Raw genomic sequence first — 21,979 nt, forward strand, 5'->3', positions numbered from 1 at the left:
CTATATAAATAAACTAATGGAATACTAAACAATAATAAATTATATAAATTACTTATAATCTATTAAACGCTTGAGCAGACTCAAAATATTTACAATAGTGGAATCATTAAAATCACTGATATCAGTAAAATAACTTACAATAACAATGTACATAGATTTAAACTTAACAACGTAGCGCCTGCTGCCATAGATGATAAAAAAATACAAAAATTAACAACTATTCATAAAAATTAAAAAAGAACAGTTTTGGAAATATACACAACAAAAGAAATAAAAATTATACAAAAGACGAGCAAAAACATCACAGAAACAGTGCTACGTTGACAGGAAAATTAATTTTAACTGATGGCATCTTTGATATCGTCGACTTTTACATTTAAAACGCTCCTTTCTGTAAGGCCATACTTGCTGCAAATAATGCAAAAAAGAATCCAGCAATTCCTGTCGATCCTACTAATAGTAAAAGACCTCCAAGTAAAACGGGAACCAATGCAAAATATTTCATTTTGTACGCCAGCAATAGAGGCATCATGTATTTCGAGTAGGGCCTAATTCCTTTATTTTGATTTCCTTTCCTCTTCCTTTTGCGCTTGAGTTTTGACTTTTCTGAGTCTCCTTCTTCATCTATATCATTTTCTTCGTCTTCTTCTTCAACTTCCTCTTCTTCTGCGCCATTTCCAAAGATGTCTGAAAAAATCAAAATTTAACGTTAAGATTGTATGTATAATATATCTTTTACTGCTTTTTTTTATTTTCAGTAAAAATAAATCTAAGATGTATTAGAAAACGGAAAAAGAAACCCACACAGCTAAAATATGAAGTTGTGTATTATGTAAATATATTTTATTTGGTGTAACGTAGACCGACGATCTGGTCAAGATCGCCGGAATACGTTGGATGAGGGCAGCGCGTTTTAACCGATCACCGTGGAGATCTTTGGGGAAGACCTTTGTCCAGCAGTGGACCTGTACTTCTTCCGGCTGATGATGATGATAGCTTAGTATAATTTCGAGGAAGAATTTGAGGCAGTTAAAAAAGAAATTTTTTTGTTGATTCTGTTTATTATATTTATAGGGAATAGATTATTTTTTTTTTTAAGTGATAACCCTCACTTCTGGGATTTATTACACAAATAAAACTGACCTGACAGACCTGAAGCCTAAACCTGAGAGTTGAGCAAAGCATACCAGATTTTATCAACGATATGTCACTCGATCGGTTGGCTCAGTAGGAAAGAGCGCTGGCACGGAAAGCGAGAGGTCGCGGGTTCGAGTGCCATTTATAAAATTTTGTTTTCAGTTTTATTATCAACTTTAAGACCCTAAGTTTTAACTAGTACAAAATCTTCATCTTCATCTTTTATGTTCATTTGGTTTAAAACAGTCAAAATAACGAAGAAGACACAAATCCCTTTTTTAAACTTTATAATTTCTTAAATAGCCGTACTTATTTAGACTAGAAATTTGAAAGAAAGCAACGTGATTTTTGCACAAAAATCACATTCTTCTCCCAGTGTAATATACCTCGCTATAAAAATAATCTTTTTCAAACAAAATCAATTTTATAAATTAAATATTTGTAATCCTATAATATGTTACCAGAATACTTATAAGCTGAAACAAATAAAAATGAACTCCTAAAAATGAGCTATTTAACAAGATACTTATAAAAGATGTTACTCTTCTAAGGAAAAAATATTCAAATCCCTGTCCCTCTTCTATTCATTGCTGAGGTGTATGTGATAATTTAGTACGTTGTAAATAATTATAAAAAAAGTTTTATATTTCCATTAAAACGGTACCTTCTGCTACAGAAAATTAGCAGGTGTTTTCCTATCAGTGTTACGGGAAATTAATTTCACTCTATAAGCACAAAGCTGTTAATAATTAAAGGTTGTTGGTATTAAGTATAGTTCGTGTCTTGAAGATGATTTCTATAAGAAATAATGTAGACCAAATAACAGTTATACAAGCTAATTACAACGTTATTAAAAACAAATAATTTTTTTCGTTAACATTATCCTAAAACTTGGTTACTATCGTAAAAACTACAAAAATATATCTTCAATACGTGAAATTAAGCATATTAAGTTACTTAGGAAAGTCAATATTAAAAATATGTTTATTTAAAATACTAAAAAGAATTAACAATTATTTATAATGAATAAATATTGAAGTCATCCGCAGGGCATTTGCTGCTCTTAAGCAGAGATATATTAAGATATATTTGTTGTTTTAGAGCCAAAAAGCCCTGGTGGCTTGGGCACACTCTGGCCGAGACGGATTCATGTCCAAGTTGGTGCTCGGGCTGCTGCTTCGACTGCCGAAGACAGCAAACGTCGCAAACATGACGGTCTCAGTGAGTCATACATCTTTTTGCCGTTTGGTGTCGAGACACTTGACCAGCGGGGCCCAGAGGCGCGGCGCTATCTTAGGTCTACTGCCAACCCAAGTGCTGGCAGCTTTTTCAGTCAACGGAGCAGCATAGCTGGCAGCATTTCAACGTTGCATAGCGTGGGAATGCTGCCAGTATTTTTCGTACACTTCCCCGTAATGATAGTTTTAATTTAATGTAATCATAGTATTGTAAATATAGTTACAAGATTTGTTTTGTTGAAATGAATTTCTTTATTTCAAGTTCCCTATTCTCTTTTGTATGTGAAAGAAGCTTCTAATTTATTTGAAGTATTGAATATAAGCTTTTTCTTATAACATTTTCAGTTCAGCTCTGTTTTCCAGCAAACCCTTATTTTAAAACTGATGTTTTGGATTAATTAAGCAATTTATTGTTCTTTTAACCATTGAGGAGTTTCCCAATTACCATATGTCTCGGTAATAATGATATCTTGGTCGATGAAAAGGTGCTTTTTGTATAAATAGACTAATATCCTAAGTGAATCGGCATTCTCTGATCCGTGTGGTATGGTGTAGTTCATCGTGATTTTGTCGTTCGTGTAGCAATAGATTGCTTATAATTAGGATAATTTGAGTGAATGTATCAGAAAGCTATTGAAACAAGTTATAAGACCATGTAAAATAAACCATCTTATAAACAAAATAAGGGTCAGAACTTGATGAGGGAGTAGGGTGCCCTCGGTTTTGGTGTTTCTAAAAATCTAATTCCCTGGGGCACTGATGATTTGAGAAGGAAGTTGATGTTTATAATAAAAATACATTTTTATCATTTTCATTTTCATTTTATTTCATTTTCTCCCGTTTCAAGCGAGCGCTATTCCACTGAGCCAACCGTTCGAGTCTTGTTCAACTCTCAGGTTGTGGCTTTATATACAGGATCTACCTTAAAGTTGATAGCCCGCTCAACCTCAATATTAATTACATATTAGGAAATTGACTTGAGATGTCGCTCTTTCAAATCTAAAAAAATATTTTTTTGAAACCCTCACTTTATTAATTTGTGCAATTAATCCCAGAAGTGAGCGTTATCACTTTAAAAAATAACAAATTCTTGATACTTAACATCTTATGCCTCAAGGTGACGAGCGCAATTGAAGTGCCGCTCAGAATTTTTTGGGTTTGTCAAGAATCCTGGTCCACACTGCATTGTAATGGGCAGGGCGTATCAATTACCATCATCCAACGTCCTGCTCGTCTCGTCCTTTATTGTCATATTAAAAATGACGTAAAAATATCATGATAAGACGACGTTGTTTTACCAGATTTAAAAACCTGCCGGTAGTAAGTGACAATGCAATGTTGACACGACATAAAGTCAACAACCTAATTCATTAATTTCTAAGGAACTTGTTGTAACGCGTGACTGAATAAGTGCAAGTGAACACGCAATATTTGTAACAATTAAGGTGAATAATTGTACATTCATTTTCACTTTCCTTAGAGAGCTCGTAATTAATAATTTATAGGCATATATTTGTTTAATACGCATTCGACATTGATAGAGTATTCATATCTATATTATAAGGCTATTATGTCATTCATTCAATAAGTGACGAGACGAGCAGGACGTTCAGCTAATGGTAATTGATGCGCCCTGCCCATTACAATGCAGTGCCGCTCAGGATTCTTAAAATACCCAAAAATTTTGAGCAGCACTTCAACTGCGCTCATTGATACATAAGATGTTAAGTCTCATTTGCCCAGTAATTTCGGCGCCCTTCAGACCGAAACACAATAATGCTTACACATTACTGCTTCGCGGTAGAAATAGGCGCCGTTGTGGTACCCATAATCTAGCCGGCATCCTGTGCAAAGGAGCGTCCCACTGGTAAAATGTCATGGGTTGCCTGAACTTTTTAAATAAAAATACACAATAGAGCAACTTCTAATGCACCAGATATTACTTTTGTGTTACCAATAGTTAATACTTATTTTCGATTTCGGTGATCTAAGCGTCAAATGTTTGTCGTCGTATGTTCTTACCATAAAGTAGTGAGAAATGGAAGTTTCGGTCATGTAGAAAGAATGGATGCAATCACAGCACAAATTAATAAAAGGGTGCGGTTGGAAGTTTTTGGGCAAAAGTCGATTAGGACCTGCTTACTTAGAAGATTAAAAATAAAGAAATTATGATGCTATTTTTAATTTGATTATTTAGCTATTGAATTGGCCTTATTTGATTGCTTTATATTCTACTATAGCAACGGTTTTAGATGTCACTGACACTGTGTATTTGTATGTACCTGCAAACACTATGAAGCTCAAATCTTATAAATACAAAGTCAAAGAAACTTTATTCCAATACACTTCAACTATGCGCTTTTTGCATATTATGTTCGGTAAAAGTAAATCTCGTGAGAAGAAGTTACAAGAAAATAAACACTACTTGAGTTTTTCTATCTTAGCATAGTAGTAGAATAAGAATGTAGAATGTCAAGTTATTTGGTCAGGATTGAAGATAAGGGCCATAGGTGAAAATACACTAATTGCACCCATTAAAATAACTAATACGGAATTGTTTTGAAATTTTTTTCTGAATCAGATATTCCACAAACAGATTTCATCCACTATAGATCATCATCATCATCAGTCGGAAGACATCCACTGCTGGACAAAGGCATCCCCTAAAGATCTCCGCGACGATTGGTACTGCGCTGCCCTCATCCAACGTATTCGGGCGATCTTGACCAGATCATAGGTACACCTTGAGCCTACCAACACTGCGTCTTCCGGTACGTGGTCGCCATTCGAAGACTTTTCTGCCCCATCGGCCATCTGTCCGTCGAACTATGTGCCCTACCCGCTGCCACTTAAGTTTCGCAATCATTTGGGCTATGGCGGTAGATTTGAGTGCTCACAAATAAATACATCAACAAAATACAGGGAGCCAAGATAGAGATATCTGGCAAGTATTTCTCTTCTCATCTGTAAATGACAAAGTTGCAGATATCGCTATGTGCCCCTGAGAGATGCCCAACAAGGAATCCCTAATTGCGTTCAAAAGATGACATTCAACGGATCACAGGACAAACTGAATGTATGCAACCCAAGATAAGATTACATCGGTAAGAGGAAGCCTCCAATTACGTTAGAAAATGGCTTAAAAGAAGAAGAAAACCTCAACTTTCTTGAAGTAAAAAAATATCTCCTTTTCTCGCGTCACTATACACATCCTGTCAGGATACTAATAATTATTTAACGGAAGTGTAATCTGTTGTATTCCATCAAACTAAAAGATTTTTACTAAATCAATTAAACATGTTTGACGAATAAATTCAATATGTATTTCATATATTTCGATCAAAAATCACAACGATTATATTCGAATTACATCCTATATTTTAAAAGTAAAAATGCCTTTTCTGTTAAAAGATAACAAATTGTATTTACTGTTTTTGTTGCATACTTATTCACCTCATTACTAATTATTGCAAATAAATTACGTGATTGCATGTTTCGAACAAGATATTTTGCTACTACCAAATCGTAAGAAAGAAACCAATACAATTTCAGGAAAACGAGAAAGTACAGTAATTATTGTTTTATTTAATTATTGACTTTCGTTAACAATTGCGTTGATGGAACTCTGTTCCAATTCTATGTTTTCTTTATATAGATGGATTATTGTGCAATGGTATTATTTACAATTACAAATTTCTTATTCTTTGAGATTAAGTACTTTTTTATGGAAAGAAGGAAAAATGAGCGTATGGATAACCTGGTGATCACCGCCACCGAAATATTCTTGCAAAACAGATGAATCACACGAGTGTTGCCGGCCTTTAAGGAAGGTGTACGCGCTTTTTTTAAAGATAATAACCCATGTCGTAACGTCCCGGAAACACTGCAAAAGGAAGCTCATTCCACAACTTTGTTGTACATGGAAGAAAGTTCCTCGAAAAACCGCATTCTGGAGGAACGCCACACATCCAGATGGTTGGCATGATATTCTAACTTGTAGCATGTCGTGAGTAGGTGGAATTCGGCAGCAGGAATCAGGTGAAACAGCTCTTTGGAACACTCCCCGTGATAAATGCTATAGAAGACCCACAAGTACCAATTTTGTTGTTTTTCTCTAGATTATTCTTCTTTTTTTATCGACTTCATGATGTTGAGTGTAGATGATAAACAAGAGAATCAAATTTATTAACAATTGGATGCGGAAGACGTTCAGTACGAGTATGGAAAAATCCTGCCAATTACAATACCGTGCCGCTCGGAATTCTTGAAATTTCTTTGATGTATCGCAATTATTGTGTTCTACACTTTTAGCACATAAGATGGATTCAATTTCCTAATAATTTGACTCTATACTGTGCTAAGAATCTACTTACCGGTGCATCTTGACCGCTATTAGAGTTTAGTACTTCTACCACTTTGATTGACCCTGCTGGATCCGTTTCTTATCGAACGCTTTCAATAATATTAAAGTTTTTAGCAGAAAAACCATGGGCTGCACTGACGTAGATGTCAATATAGAGCTGATCTTCTTTCCAGCTTCTATGTGCTGATCTAACGGAAAGAATTCTGATTCCTGTGACTCCTTCATGTTGGTCTTGTTATTTTGATCTTCTTTTTATCGGAAGATTGGGGTTACGAATTTCCCAAATTTACAAATTGGAGTACTTTAGCGTTTTTGGATTGAGCAAGCAAAAAAACTGATTATGTAAGCGATTACAAATCTTCATGAAGATTCAAAATGTCTATCGCTTCGTCTAAATTTTGTTCATCTTGTAAACGGTAATCATTTGATATTTTAGGAAGTTGCTGACTTCCACCAAAAATGACATATTTCAGCTTAATATGTAATTTGATTGAACATGATGCTGTGCTTCTGTTATTAAGATCTTGACTAATAAAGTCTGTGTTTGGTGGTTTTTCTTAACAAATATTTTCAAAAATTACAATAGAATCATAAAAAGCGAATTTGAAGTGATATTTATAAAATCCATCTACTATGTTATGTGGAGAAGGTCTCCATAGAGTAGTAGATAGATAGTCCAAAGTCGTAATGCAGGAGACAAAAATCGACCCTGATCACTATTTTCTGCACCCGCCCTCCTAACATAATCATGTGCTTGTTAAAGCATAAATATATAAATATCAAGACAATCTTGTATGCAAGCTAGAGCTTTTTGAAACGATTTACAAACAAAAGTAACATTAGATAATATATACGTAAATAAGTAATTAGGTTTTACGGTGTCATATCCAAAGGGTATAAACGGAAGCCTATTACTTAGACTCCACTATCTTTCTGTCTGTCTACCCGTCTGTCACCGGCCTGTATCTCATGAACCGTGATACTTGGACAGTTGAAATTTTCACAGATAATGTATTTCTGTTGCTGCTATAATAAATAATACTAAAAAATAGAACAAAATAAATATTTAAGGGGGCTCCCATACAACAAACGTGATTTTTATAGATGAATGGTACAGAACGGTAACCGATTAAAACCCTATTCTCCAGTGTCTGTTTAGTAGTCTGGATGTCAGAGGGCTGTCTGTTTCTGCTGCGGGTGTTATCTGTAATAGTTATATAGCTGACTTTGTCTGTAATTGTTATATAATTGTCAATGTATTGCTATCACCGCTACAATAAAAACAATTTGTGAAATTTTGATATATAAATTATGATCCTATTTACGCCCTCACGTAACCTTCGTGTCTTCTTTCCGGCTCACACTTGACTGAATCGTCTTTGTCACTTATGATACCAATTAGATCCACTTTCATTTTTACTTACTAATTGGAAGTTACAGTCATGTTAATTTTGATTTATTGAACTACAAAATCATTTTTGACTCGCTGAATCATTTTGTCACGGTTATTTGACTTTGAAGCTAATACTTACAAAAGCTAATTTCAATAACGGCTTTACAATCGTTATAATTTTGTCCCCTGGCGGAAATGATTGCAGGCCAGTATTGATGGAATTTAAGGCTTCTGCGGTTCAAAGACGTTCGCTGGACGGTGAAGGTAATAAGTACTAATCAGAGAAATAGGTAGGATTTCAAAATTGAGAGCGTTTTCTCCATTGGCACTGAGAAAGCTGTTATTTTGCAGAAAAATTATGATATTATATTAATTTTAGGATTTGCTTTTAACTTTGGTTTAAGTTACAAATCAATAGGTCATTAGATGATTATAGTATTATAAGAAAAATAAAATCAATAACCTACACTTTTTAATATTTGGTGCAGAATGCGGATTTAACATTCATATTTTGAATTTATCGAATTAATCGCAACACTATTGTCAAGTGGTTATTTTATTATAAAAAGTGTTATGTATAATTATTTACCTTAACTAGCAATTCGGCTATTAATTCGTTGCTTCTTCAAAAAGGTTTTTAACACGTATAATAAGAGAGATTATATTTGCTTGTACTTACAAAATAAAATTTGTTATTATAATTTCTGCTACGCCATTCTGGATCTAAGCAGATTTTAAATAAGACTTGATATACTTACACGATAATGATCTCCTGGATGCAGACTGTTCCGTGAATCCTTCGGGTTTTTCGATTTCGTCCTCACCATCCAATGACCTGCCTTCGAAGCTCTGCGCCCTTAACAAAGGTATAGCTTGTGGTATAAAAGCACCGCCATTCAATGGATTATACGCAGATTCCTTAGGATTCTCATCGCTCTTCTCTTTGGCAATTGCAAAATAATTACCAGGGAAAAGAATTTCAGTTTTATATTTGTTCACGTTATCTCGAGCGTAGAAAACGCTTTTTTCTGTCGGTTCATTTTTCACAATCGCCCGCGGTCTGAATACATACTTTTGAAACTGAGGTGATTTCATTGTCCTTGCATATTGATCACTGCCATAATTCGGGCTTACAACAATCGTATCACTTGTAACATTAATCGCTGTATCATCACTATTCAAAGCACGTGCCATATATACATTATCTATATTCGCCCGAGCATCAGCTGTCATCAGTACAGCACAAGTTATAATAACAATTTGACACCTGAACCTCATCTTGAACATTGTGCTTTCCCAATCAGCAAATAATGAACGATTGTTTTCGAATCACTTCACAATTCCCTTACACCCCGCTCCACCATTTTGTTTCAAGCGATCGCGTAAACTGAATCATAGTTACAGACCGTCGTTATATTTATACATGTGTAAATTTAGTTGCGTTTTTCCAGAGAATTCACGGTTGGCTTGCGTTGAGGAACCTTATTCAACTAGTTGCGATTCCGATGTGGGCGAATATCCACCAAAATAAAAAGTGATACTCCTCATATCATTAGCCTCACGCATCGGTTGTCCCGTTAATGGATGCAGCATCTAAAGGCAATTTTCTTCTACATGTGTCCCGTAATTCAATTTTCTGTTTTTATCAAAATCTAACTGTTGTAGCTGGTAATTTGCTTGTCAGAGTGAAAGAAACGGATGTCTCGTTGACAAATAAGTTGGTATAATTGTTTTTCTCTTTAATATGGATCTCCATAAACTTGTTTATTATATAACAATAGCTATAAAATGATGTACTTAATTTGATAATTTTGCCATTTGCCATTTACACTCGGGAATTTAAATGAAAATTTAATTTAATATACGTTCAAAAAATCGTCACCCCTTTGGTCTTAATTCATTATTATAACACTAGAAATAAGGGATTGGTTGTAACTAGTTCTAGTAGGCTTCATAAGATACATAATAGCTTTAAGGGTATTTGGTATTGGTATTGGTAAAGGGCTCCTATTTCCGCAATTAGACCGCTTAATTGGGTCCATTTTGCGTGCAGTGTTGGCCAGTCATTCCAACCAGCCCAGCTCCTTCCAGAAGTTCAGAACACTCCTGGCGAGCGACCTAGCTTTAAGGGTAAATGTATTAATAAAGTAGCAGGATTATCTATAAATAAATTTAAATGTTTTTAGTTTGCTGTGTTTAGTTTGCTGCCGTTGCCATATGGCAATTATACGGCATGAGACCACCATTTAGTACTTTTTTATTTGTTTAGCACACAAGAACATTAAAAACTGGCTCTGTCGTTAATCCTACTAGTCCACAGATCAATATCTAAGTGATCGGACAGGCTGGGACTAGATTATGATTATTTATAGCAATAAAAATGACAAGTACAATATTGTACATTTTATTAAAAAGAGCGCAAAAAAATGCAGTAAGAGTTTCTTGCGCCGCTTCTTCTCTGTCAGAGCGCCATTTTTTTCCGAAGCGGTAGTAGTATCTAGTATATTAGAAATGACATCAAAAAAAAATCTAAAGGAATAAATTTTGAGAAAATAAATGCCTTTTATGCCTTTACTTATTTAAATGCAACTTTAAAATCGACAATAAACAATTATGTTAATCAAATCGCTGCTTAGGCTTGGTTTTGTTTTATTTACTTTAAAATATAGAAGTAGTATATTTAAACGCGCTTTTTATATGCTTCACCTGTATGTATGCTTGTTTGTGCCGACTCATTTGGGCACGATTTTGACTCACTTTAAACGGCCACATTTCGTTCAAACTTCGTAGATTTATCGAGGACTGATGACAATACATTAATTTGATAAAATTATTCCATTTTTCAATTTGCCAAATAAGATTTTTGTTAATCTATATAAAAATTTTTCATTTATCGTCGATTAGGCAGGAATTGATGTTTATTTTAAATTTCAACCATTATCATTTCAACGAAAGCATGTTTGTTAGTTTTTTTAAACTATTTTTTATTATTATGTCAATGACAAGCATGAGGCACATTTCAAATTCTGTTACAAGCAAAAATTCATTTATTTTTATGGTTCCCTATCTCAAAAGGAAAAAACAGAAACCCCTTAGGAGCACTTTGTTTAACCGTCCTTCGTTCCGTCTGTCTGTCAAGACCTTTTATCACGGGAACGCGTGGAGATATCGACTTGAAATTAATAACGATATACTCAGATATAAAAATAATATAAAAACCGCCAAAATAAGTGCTGTTTTATATCTACGACCGTGTTAAAGATAATCCTGAATTGGTGACCAATTTCCTGTACTTCACAGGAACTCTCCAATATTAAATCAATGACTTCAATGATTTAAATACGTTCTTTTTCGGTTTGTTTTGTACTTTTATCTTATTCTATTAAATACATTTAATACAGGATACATCCTGAGAGTGTTTAGTGAAATAAATGTTTCTTTCTTTCTTTCACATCTACAGTTTCTTGAAGCTCAGAAAATCTATTTCCAAAGTTAACGTTAAAAAAAGATACGGCTGTTTATGCCGCAACAAGATTATACAATGAATTTATTAGTAGAGATAAGTCCATTGATCTGTTCAGCGATAATATAACAAAATTTAAAGATTAAAACAGTCGAATCTGAAGCAGAAGTCATAGATTGTGAATATTTTTATTTATTCTTGTATTTTTATTTTTTATATATATACCTTTCATTTTTTACTTTATTTAGCCTTTACTTATTATCTATATAAATTTTAACTTTTTGTACGACATGTATTTATGTACATGCTGTAACTGTCTATAAATGTAATTATATGTATCCCTACCACCTAAGACTTGCTTAATGTTTAATGTATCACATGTAATTCTGATGGTAGTTCATAAATAAATAAACATATTTCGACACTCTCAAGGAAATGATAATAGAGTATTTTCCGTTGACTTATAACTATAAAAGGAGGATGGCGAGAATGCATGTATTTTGGGAACCACTGAAAGAAGTGGCGTACATCAGAGTACGCCAAGAGTAGAACACCAACATAAGAAAACTAAGAAAAAAGCAAATCGTAAGTAAGTCTAATAAAGTGGGAGACAAAAGATATAACACGGACAAGAAAAAAATAAGGACTCCGTGTCACCTTACATAACAGTGAGGCACCAAAACAAGCCGGTAAACGTGTAAATACATAGCCCCACACATACACTTACACTAATACATGCCGATCGGCCGCCATTATGAGATTTGCCAACGTCTGTGACAGATCAGTTTGCGTCGCAATAAAATATTTTAAAAATGCCGTCGTGCGTTGTAAAAAAGTGTAAAAACAATAATATAAAAGTATTTGTGGATATATGATTATTTAAGGGAGAAAAAATTGTGTAACTGGTATACCCAGTAACCGCACACACACTAGCATAAAGGTGCTTCACTAGCTAATGTCACGGCGCGGAGTCCTTCTTTTTTTACCAGTCCGTGACCTAAAACTTAAATATACCTTAAATTATTAAAATATATCTATTGTTTAATCAATAATTTGTAAGATACTGTCTGCTAAATGACAATTTAATATATGTGTGGAAGGTTGGCCAGCAGCTAAAAATTGAGGATTCACAATTCATTCTTTATTCATGCAGGTATCGAATCGTTAGAGTAAAAGTGTTCTGTGGTATCGAATCTTTCAAAGATACTTACTTACCTATTGATTTAAGTATCAAAAAACGATAATAATCTCATTGAATTTTATTGTGAATTACTACAGAATTACTGATTTGATTAGGTATAGATAGGTTGATGGTGTCGGAATATCTATATAAAAAATGAGTGTCATGTCAAAAAAATATAGATATCAATAACCAATTACGCAAAACGTTCCGTTAGTGCAAGATGACTTATTTTCACTCCCATATCTTAGCGTCTCAATAATTTTTGTATAAACATCGTATAAACTTCAGTTAAAAATTGATATAAACTTGTGTTTGTACGATACTTCCTTAATTTTTAAATTATGTGGGTCCATTCTCGCCATTCTCCTTTGACAAGTTTTACCATATATACCTTATACTACAAGTATATGGAACAGTCAGAAAACTAGGTATACATTAGTTATTAAATCATAAAATAGTGAAATTGCTGGGCAAATGAGACTTAACATCTTGCAAACATAGCTTTGAAAATAATTATTAAATAATGAATACGGCTGTATGGGCTTGATCCCTTTGCCTGTCCTAATAATGACGAAGAAACCAAAAAATATAACGAATGATGCAAACTACCGAAAATTTTAGTAACCAAATTCACCCTGTTACTTTTATGTTACAGTGATGCGCGCGCATCTTAAAATTTCACTCTCATCATTTTTTCATAACGCGCCTCAAGAAGTATAACTTCAATAAGATTCATGAGAAGAACCAATCTTAGCAGTGAGCTGTAGTTAGCAGTGGCTATCATAATAGACCACAGCGAAACAGGGCTCCATTGAACTGTAGCAAAGCCGCTTTACAAATCATACATATATATATACATCCGTACGCGTAGGTGTACATATAATGCTATTAGTATTCAATTAACTAATCTCTGTTCGGTTCAGTACTAGCGCTCTACAAAGCGCAGGTCCGGCCACACATGGAGTATTGCTGTCATCTCTGGTCTGGCGCACCTCAGTATCAGCTCGATCCATTTGACCGCGTGCAACGCAGAGCAGCTCGAATTGTCACGGACCCAGTGCTTTGTGAACGGCTGGATCACTTGGCGTTGCGTGGAGACATCGCTTCATTGTGTATCTTCTACCACATTTATCACGGGGAGTGTTCCGAAGAGCTGTTTAACCTGATTCCTGCCGCCGAATTTCACTTTCGCACGATACGCCACAAGTTAGGATATCATCCCCACCATCTGAATATGTGGCGATCCCCACAGTGCGGTTTTCAAGGAGCTTTCTTCCACAGGAGCGAGCTTCCTTATGCGGTGTTTCCGGGACGATTCGACATGGGTACCTTCAAAAAAAGCGCGTACACCTTCCTTCGAGGCCGGCAACGCTCCTGTTCCTCTGCTGTTGCAAGAGAATATGGGTGGCAGAGATTACTTAACACCAGATGACCCGTACGCTCGTTTGTCCTCCTATTCCATAAAAAAAATATACTCCTTTCCATTGCCCCTTGACATTACTGCATGTTTCTCTCTGTGTTTATTGGGTGAGAGCCCAGATTTCGCAGCCATAAGTTATGCTTGTATTCTACATACACGTGTTGTTAGTCTATTTTTTATATAAAAATATGGATTACAATGTAATATAGTACAATAAACATTTTTAAAAAAAAGAGCCTGAGGGTGTTCGCTTCATTCCGAGTATGTGGTATCATTAAGATAATAGTCTAATTCATAGTCTAATAATTCTTTTAAAATTCGTAACAAATTTGTTTTGTACATTTTCTGAGTTTGTAGAAGCATATACATCGCCCGATATGATATATAAAAGACTAACTAAGTTGACTTTACGGAGTAGTAGGCATAACAAGTTTATGTATGTTCCTCGTGTGAAGATTATGATTGTCACAAGGAGTTTCTACTTCAATAAGTGTATTATATCCAATTATAATATCAGATCCATCATTCTTATTCAATGAAGTTCTATACATATATACAAATCGCGTCGTATAAGAAGAAATCGAAATACGGAACATGTTAAGCTTGAATGAATAACACCATATTAAGCTTCGACTGCTACATCCATACATTGCCGCATTTACTCCAGTTGATTCAAATATTCTTGAACAATAAGTAGCAATGTAAAACATTTATTCAGTTCAGGTTTCATTCGAACAGTGACAGTTGACACACGACTAAGGAGAAAAGTGTGCTTAAATTATCTATAAGCACACTTTTATCGTTCTGCTAACAGACTGCAAGTTATATGGCCTTATATGTGTACAGAACGTCATTGCTGTTATTATATATACTTAATATATAATATAATATAATTTTGACACACTTTTACACAAATTATCTTGCCTCAAACTAGGCATAGCCTCTACTATGGGTACAAGAGAACGATATATTTAATACAATATTATACTTAAATACATATAAAAATCCATGACTCGGAAACAAACATCTTTTCATTATTATTCATTTAATCTAGTTTCATTGTAATATATTTATTTTTTGTATATTCTCTCCATCATTTTAACCATGTGCTTTGGGGGCCCGGTGACTTGTAGCACAGGTATTCGTTACTTATTTCAAGCGCCGGTCTCTCACAGTTATAATAATGTTTCAATATAGATTTTAACAAACTGTGTTTTGTAAGTTTTTATTGTGAGAGAAAATAAATATATTTTGATTTTTTTTAAATCTAGTACTAACCATTCGGCTAGTTGAGTTGTTGTATATTCTATATCAGAGGGCCTACCATCAACTTTTAATTAGCGGTGCGAATCCGATGCAGTTCAGTTTAGGTACCTAAACTGAATTACTAAAATTCGTACCATGAAATGCTTTTTTCTGAATGGCGTTTGGATCGCTTATGAAGAATGAACGAAATAAAATTGCGTTTCAAAAACTAAAATGATATGATTTTAGCCGTTTTTTTGCGTAGAAAATACTAAAAATACATTTTAAAATTGCGCAATTGCGTCAAATTATAAACCAATAAGCCCTTTTTTATACTTATTAAATAATAGTAATAAAAACAAATATAGTTCTTTGAATTACAAATTAAATATTTGCTTATGTGTTTTCGTAAAAACTACGAGTTATGAACGCACCTCCATTGGTGTTTGATTTGACAGGACCACAGAGTACATTGTTTTTAATTCGTTCTTGCGAACAGTCTATAGCCCGGGCCCTTACTGCCTTGTCTTTAGTATTTAAATTTTTGGTATTTATTTTCAGTATTTTGTTTTACAAAAAAGTCCAATAAAGTATTCTCATCTCATCTTTAAATCAATAAAATTTTTCTTTTCTATATTTTCACTATTTTTTAAAAGTTATTCAAATTCAAGTTCAAATATTTTTATTCAAAATAGGATGTGACATCACTTATTGAAAGTCAAAAACTACCACCCATTCCAAAATGAATGCCTCAGACATGAGAAGAATGGGCGCAACAAACTCAGCGGGCTTTTTTTTTCATCGAATAAATATGTTTACAAAGTAATATTGTACAATTAAACTTATTATTTAATAGCCTGAGGGCGGTCACTCCATTCCCAATCAGTGGTATCATTAAGAAAGTCATTTATGTTATAGTAACCTTTACCACACAAACGTTTTTTAACAATTCTTTTGAATAACGTTATACTTTTGTTTTGAACGTTTTCTGGGATCTTGTTGTAAAAGCATATACATCGCCCCACAAAAGACTTACTAACTCGACTTAGCCGAGTAGTAGGCATCATAAGTTTATGTCTGTTCCTGGTGTTAACATTATGGTTATGACAGTTTCTGGCAAATTCACTTATGTGCCTATTAACAACACGATTCACATTCCTCTAAGGAAGTAGCAACTTTTTTCGAATCGGTCACTGATAAATAAGCTATCCAATTTAGGTTGAAATAACACCTCATGGTCGAACGAATGAACGAACTAAATCAGTTTGCGATTCAGTTGATATCATTTTTGACATTCAATTGACATCATTGCGATTTAATCAGTTGATTTGACGACAACCTAAATTAGATAGATCTAATCACGTCGTGGTACGAAATAGCAAAGCAGTTCATTTTAGGTTGTCAATTGAATCGCAATAAGAGTTCATGGTAGGCCCGCAGCTCAAACTTGACTGTCTTAACAAAATTTAGATTCAAAACTGTCGTAAATTGGTTATTACACTCAAATCAAAATATTGATTTTGTTAAATTGATTTTCGAAACAAGATTTAATATCAAAAATGATGAACAATCTAATTCAATTGATAAAATAACAAAAAAGGTTATATGGATTTTAATATTTTCGATTAGGGAGAGATAGCTATAATAAAATTTGACGTCATATTTCAGTTTTAATTAGTAAACTCTATACAATTTTTTGCGAGATAAAAACAGAAGACCCTTTCTCCAACGGGCTTACAAATAAACTTGGTATAAAGTCTTACCTATGAATAACCCGGGAATATGTAAAATGTTGACTATATCGCTGAAAATACTGTCAATACAATGATAATTCTCAAGTTTTCCGAATATCAGGCAGCCTTGCAAATAAACGCGGGAAATATTATATTTCCGAATAAACCAATCATAATCGAAATGTCTACTTGTAAACATTTTGAATATTCCTGGTTTATTCCCAGGTATAACTTTATTCCAAGTTTATTTTATAAGGTCGCAAGAGTTAAAATACCTGTTGTTTTGTATTACTTGGTGTAATTTTAATCTTATTTTCAATGTACATGATTATAAAATAATGATGAACACTGAATCTTAGTCTTATCAAGAATCTTTAATAAAGTAATAAAAAAATTGAGTCCAACACCCAATTGTAAGTAATATATCAAAAATAACTACATTTTAATTACGTACAATTGTATCGAAACATGACAAGAGAATGTAATTAAAAATTACGCGAATGTCACACAATTTAGCATGCCAGCACGTTCTGTTAACAACGAAATAATAGTTTCGAATATATTTGTTAAAATTGCATATTGCTTTGTTTTGTTTGTTGTTTGTTTGCAACGAAGGACTTTTAAGAGGATTTACTTAGATTTCCTTCCTACCTTTCCTAGAATTCCTAAACTATAGTTTTTATTTATTGACGAGGATTTTAATACATCGTTAAATAACTTCCTAGTTCCTATTCTCTATGAAATCTTTCCTAGATTTGTTATCATTGAATTTTTTTACATGGGGAAAATTACATTTTAATTTTCCCAATGGTTCCCCCCAATTGATATAGGTTAGAAAGATTAGGTCAAAAAAAATATTAACGAATTGAAAATATCAAAACGTGTTTCTATTTTTTTATAAAAGTTAACTTTTAACACATTAACTTTTTATTTTCTCTTTTTATTGAAAGGCTTTAAAATCTATTTACATGACGTCATCCTTATTATAATCTTGGCACATTAACACAAACAAAATAAAAACAACTTAACTTAACAGACTAAAAAAATTTACTAAAAGAAAAGCAAGTTATATAGTCTTCAACAAATAAGACTTCAAACACACTTATGGCATCCTTAGATGCAGCACGGGCATGTATATTTACAAACATGCCCGTATCAAATCTGTTCAAACCAATAAGTCCCACAATTTCGTCTCTACTAGACTGAAATCGGACACATTCATTCAATAAGTGTTCAACACCAGTGGAGGCTCTTTTGCACAGGATGCCGGCTAAATTATGGGTACCACAACGGCGCCTATTTCTACCATGAAACAGTAATGCTTAAACATTACTGTGTTTCGGTCTGAAGGGCACCGTAGCTAGTGAAATTAATGTTCAAAACATCTTATGTCTCAAGGTGACGAGCGCAATGGTAGTGTCTCTCAGAATTTTTGGGTTTTTCAAGAATCGCAGCGCAAAATGCGGCAACTAATTATTACTACGGCCAAGTGGGCGTACTCGAGCCAGTCTCGCACAATGTGTGACGTTGACGTGCCACATGTTCTATTAAACTTTGCTAAATGCCGGGTTGCATAGAAATACTTTGTAAAAATACTACAAGAAATAAGAAAAACGCTGGGTCACATATCATCAGTTTAAGTAATTTGTGTTTTTTTTATGGAATAGGAGGACAAACGAGCGTACGGGTCACCTGTTGTTAAGTGATCACCGCCGCCCACAATCTCCCGCAACACCAGAGGATTCAGAGTGTTTTATTAATTTCAATGTAAAATATCACGAAGCGTATGTTACAATATTTGAAATGCCATTGAGTGTCAAGATGCCACTAATAGTTGCCGTATTAAGAAGCTATTATTCTTAGGTAGTGCGGTATCTAGTTGAAGCGCAGCATATACCAATCCTTAATCTAAGCATCTTTTACTATTTTATTTAAAAATATTTTTCGTTAATGTTTCATGCATGACATCAATTAGATTGCAGTAAACTGAACAGTGAAACTTAATTTACTTAAATAATTTGTTGTAATGATTATTACGCATAAGTATTATGCAGGCTTTATCAGTGATGTGAAAAGACGCGCGATTTAGATCGACTTTAGAAGTAATTTAATTCACTGTATTTTTAGTATGTTTGTTACCTTTTGTCTTTTATGATCAAATTGGTATTTTTTATAGGTACCAGTGTAACTTTCGGTAATGATGACTTACGGTACGTAGACGTGGTCACTAGCTATGGGCCTGATGAGAATGCTCATGGTCGCTCAGAGGGCAATGGAGAGGGCTATGCTCGGAGTTTCCTTGCGAAATCGAATCAGAAATGTGGAGATCCGTAGGAGAACCAAAGTCCCAGTGTACAAGATTGCGAAACTGAAGTGGCAGTAGGCAGGGCACATAGTTCGAAGGACAGATGACCGGTGATTAAGAAAAGTCATCGAATGGCGACCACGTACCGGAAGACGTAGTGATGGTAGGCCCGCCACAAGATGGACCAACGATCTGTTCAAGATCGCCAGAATACGTTAGATGAGGGCAGCGCAGGACCGATCGTCGTGGAGATCTAAGGGGGGGCCTTTGTCCAGCAGTGGACGTCTTCTGGCTGATGATGATGATGAGAGGTACCTTTGTAGGTGTAACCTTTGCTCTTCAAAAACATTGTATTTTTCAACGGCATATCAATCATTGCGTACAGCAAACCATAAATGGCCCTGGAAATTTAAAAAGATAAATATTAAACTGAAAGTGACAAGATAGTTAAGCGACTGTAACTAATCAAAAAATTATGAAAAAAAAAGAGTAAAATTTGTACAGATATCTCGCAAGATGAATGCAGAGTTCAGGTATATGATAGTGATGTGACTTAATTATAATTATTGATTAAGATAATTATGCATTTGTCGATAAATTTAAATAGTGCTTTAACTTTACCATTTAACACTAGAATAAACTTATTTCATATTTGTTTTTATAATTTTATCCTAATAATACTTTATTTCTATTCTTTTATAATCCTTACTTTTTGGAAGGGGTGGTAGTTTTCGACTTTCATTATCACATCCTATTTTGAATAAAAATATTTGAATTTGAATAGGTTTAATATAACAATTTGAAATTTTGACGATTTAATGCTCAATCTACGAACAATTCAAATAGAGAATTTGTGTTGGCTTAAAATATAACAGTAGTGCGTTTAAAAACACAAGTGTAATAACATATTACCGAGTGTCGTTGCATGATAACTGGCGCATAAAAAGCGAATAAAGGAACCGATGGATTTACATGTCATGTTGATAATTGTAACAGGAACCAATCTTATTTGTTTAAATAGCTTCGTGATTGTTGTCAATTGTCGTGTGTTTTATTCTATTTCCGATCAATGACAGCTAACTTTCCACGCAATTTATGGATGGTTTACGTTTTACGATGCTTTTTCATGTGAGTATAAAAAAATACTGACTGATGTTTGAATTTGATACCGCAATACCTAAGAGCAATAGCTTTTTTATAACGGCAACTATTAGATGCACGTGTGCGTGGTATCTTGACACTCAATGGCATCTTTCAAATTTTGTAACATACGCATCGTGTTATTTTACATTGAAATTAATAAAATAACTTGATGATGATATGTGATCCCAGTGTCTTTCTTATATTTTATTGTAGTATTATTTCTAGTTTTACAACGCAACCCTGCTTAGCTTCAATTATTAGCAAAGTTTAACAGAACAAATTGTGGCACGTCAACGTCACACATTGTTCTAGACTGGGTTGAGTACGTCCACTTTTATTCGTTGCCGCACCTTGCGACTACGCCTTCAGTATCTAGTTGGACCGCAGCGGACACCAAACCTTAATCTAAGTTCGTAACTATATTTTTTTGTATCTATACTTTGAGCTCGCAAAAGAGTCCAAAAGCAGTTTAAGTAAGCGGAATTTTTCGTCGCGTTCAGATTTAATTGTTTTGAAATAAATATAGTCTTCTTTCGGTAAATTGTAACATACAATATTATACTACAATATTATTTAAGTTACTTCCCCTCCATAGCATAGCCGTGGGACCCTCTGTAAAGTGTGTTTTTATATACATGGGGCACACTATACAGTTTTGCACTTCTTGTTCACTTCGTTGCAACATTCTTGGTAATAAAAAAACAATTGGCGGGCAATCGTTGGTCAATTGTTTTATATCACACATCAAGGCTCTACGTACGCAATGAAAATGGAATTAAGTCGAAAATATTTTAGAGCGATGAATTTTTCGGAAACGTTGTCATTGGATCTCTCATGAACTGACACCGGAGCAAAAGCGGGCTCGTGTAGAATGGTGCTCACATCTGTGAGCATCTGCTAAGGAAGTACGACCACGGACATTCTAATGCTGTCTATGACATTGTCACAGGAGACGAAGCATGGATTTATTGTTTTTAAACCGAAAAATAACAGCAATCTTGTTAATGGGTGTATGAAAATGAGAACAGGCCAACACAAGTGAGGCAGGCGAGAAACGTTGGTAAAAAAGTGATTGCATTTTTTTCTCAGCTATGAGTCCATTCTGCACAGTTCCACTTGAAGATCAAAAGATTGTTAATACCGAGTGGTATTCTACCATTTGTTTACCCAGGGTGTGAAAAAAATTTCGCGAAAAACGACCAAAAAGCCGCGTTCTGCTACATCATGACAACGCAGCACATCTTCACACCCCGCCAACAAAACTAAGTCATTTTTAGCTACGGAAAAAGTACAACTCGTCACCCACCCTGCACGTAGCCCCGACCTAGCACCCTGTGATTTCTGAATTTTCTCCAA

General features: G+C 34.2%; 1 protein-coding gene across 1 annotated transcript; it reads right to left on the reverse strand.

Moving 5' to 3' along the window:
* Nucleotides 1–301: 301 nt before the first annotated feature.
* Nucleotides 302–9,453, reverse strand: LOC126979802 (uncharacterized). Its single transcript, XM_050829346.1, has 2 exons — nucleotides 8,890–9,453; nucleotides 302–687 (listed from the first exon to the last, which is right to left on the reverse strand). The coding sequence occupies exons 1-2, from the start codon at nucleotides 9,416–9,418 to the stop codon at nucleotides 377–379; spliced, it is 840 nt and encodes a 279-aa protein (XP_050685303.1). The 5' UTR covers nucleotides 9,419–9,453; the 3' UTR covers nucleotides 302–376.
* Nucleotides 9,454–21,979: the final 12,526 nt, after the last annotated feature.

This window comes from Leptidea sinapis, chromosome 4 (genome assembly GCF_905404315.1).
Source record: "Leptidea sinapis chromosome 4, ilLepSina1.1, whole genome shotgun sequence".
In the NCBI taxonomy this organism is placed as follows: Eukaryota; Metazoa; Arthropoda; class Insecta; order Lepidoptera; family Pieridae; genus Leptidea; species Leptidea sinapis.

Excerpts from the sequence above, each read along its gene's own strand:
- LOC126979802 (XM_050829346.1), bottom strand. The coding sequence starts at position 9,418 with ATGTTCAAGATGAGGTTCAGGTGTCAAATTGTTATTATAACTTGTGCT. Across the intron at positions 688-8,889 it reads ATCCAGGAGATCATTATCGT|ACATCTTTGGAAATGGCGCA; the intron begins GTAAGTATATCA and ends TGATTTTTTCAG.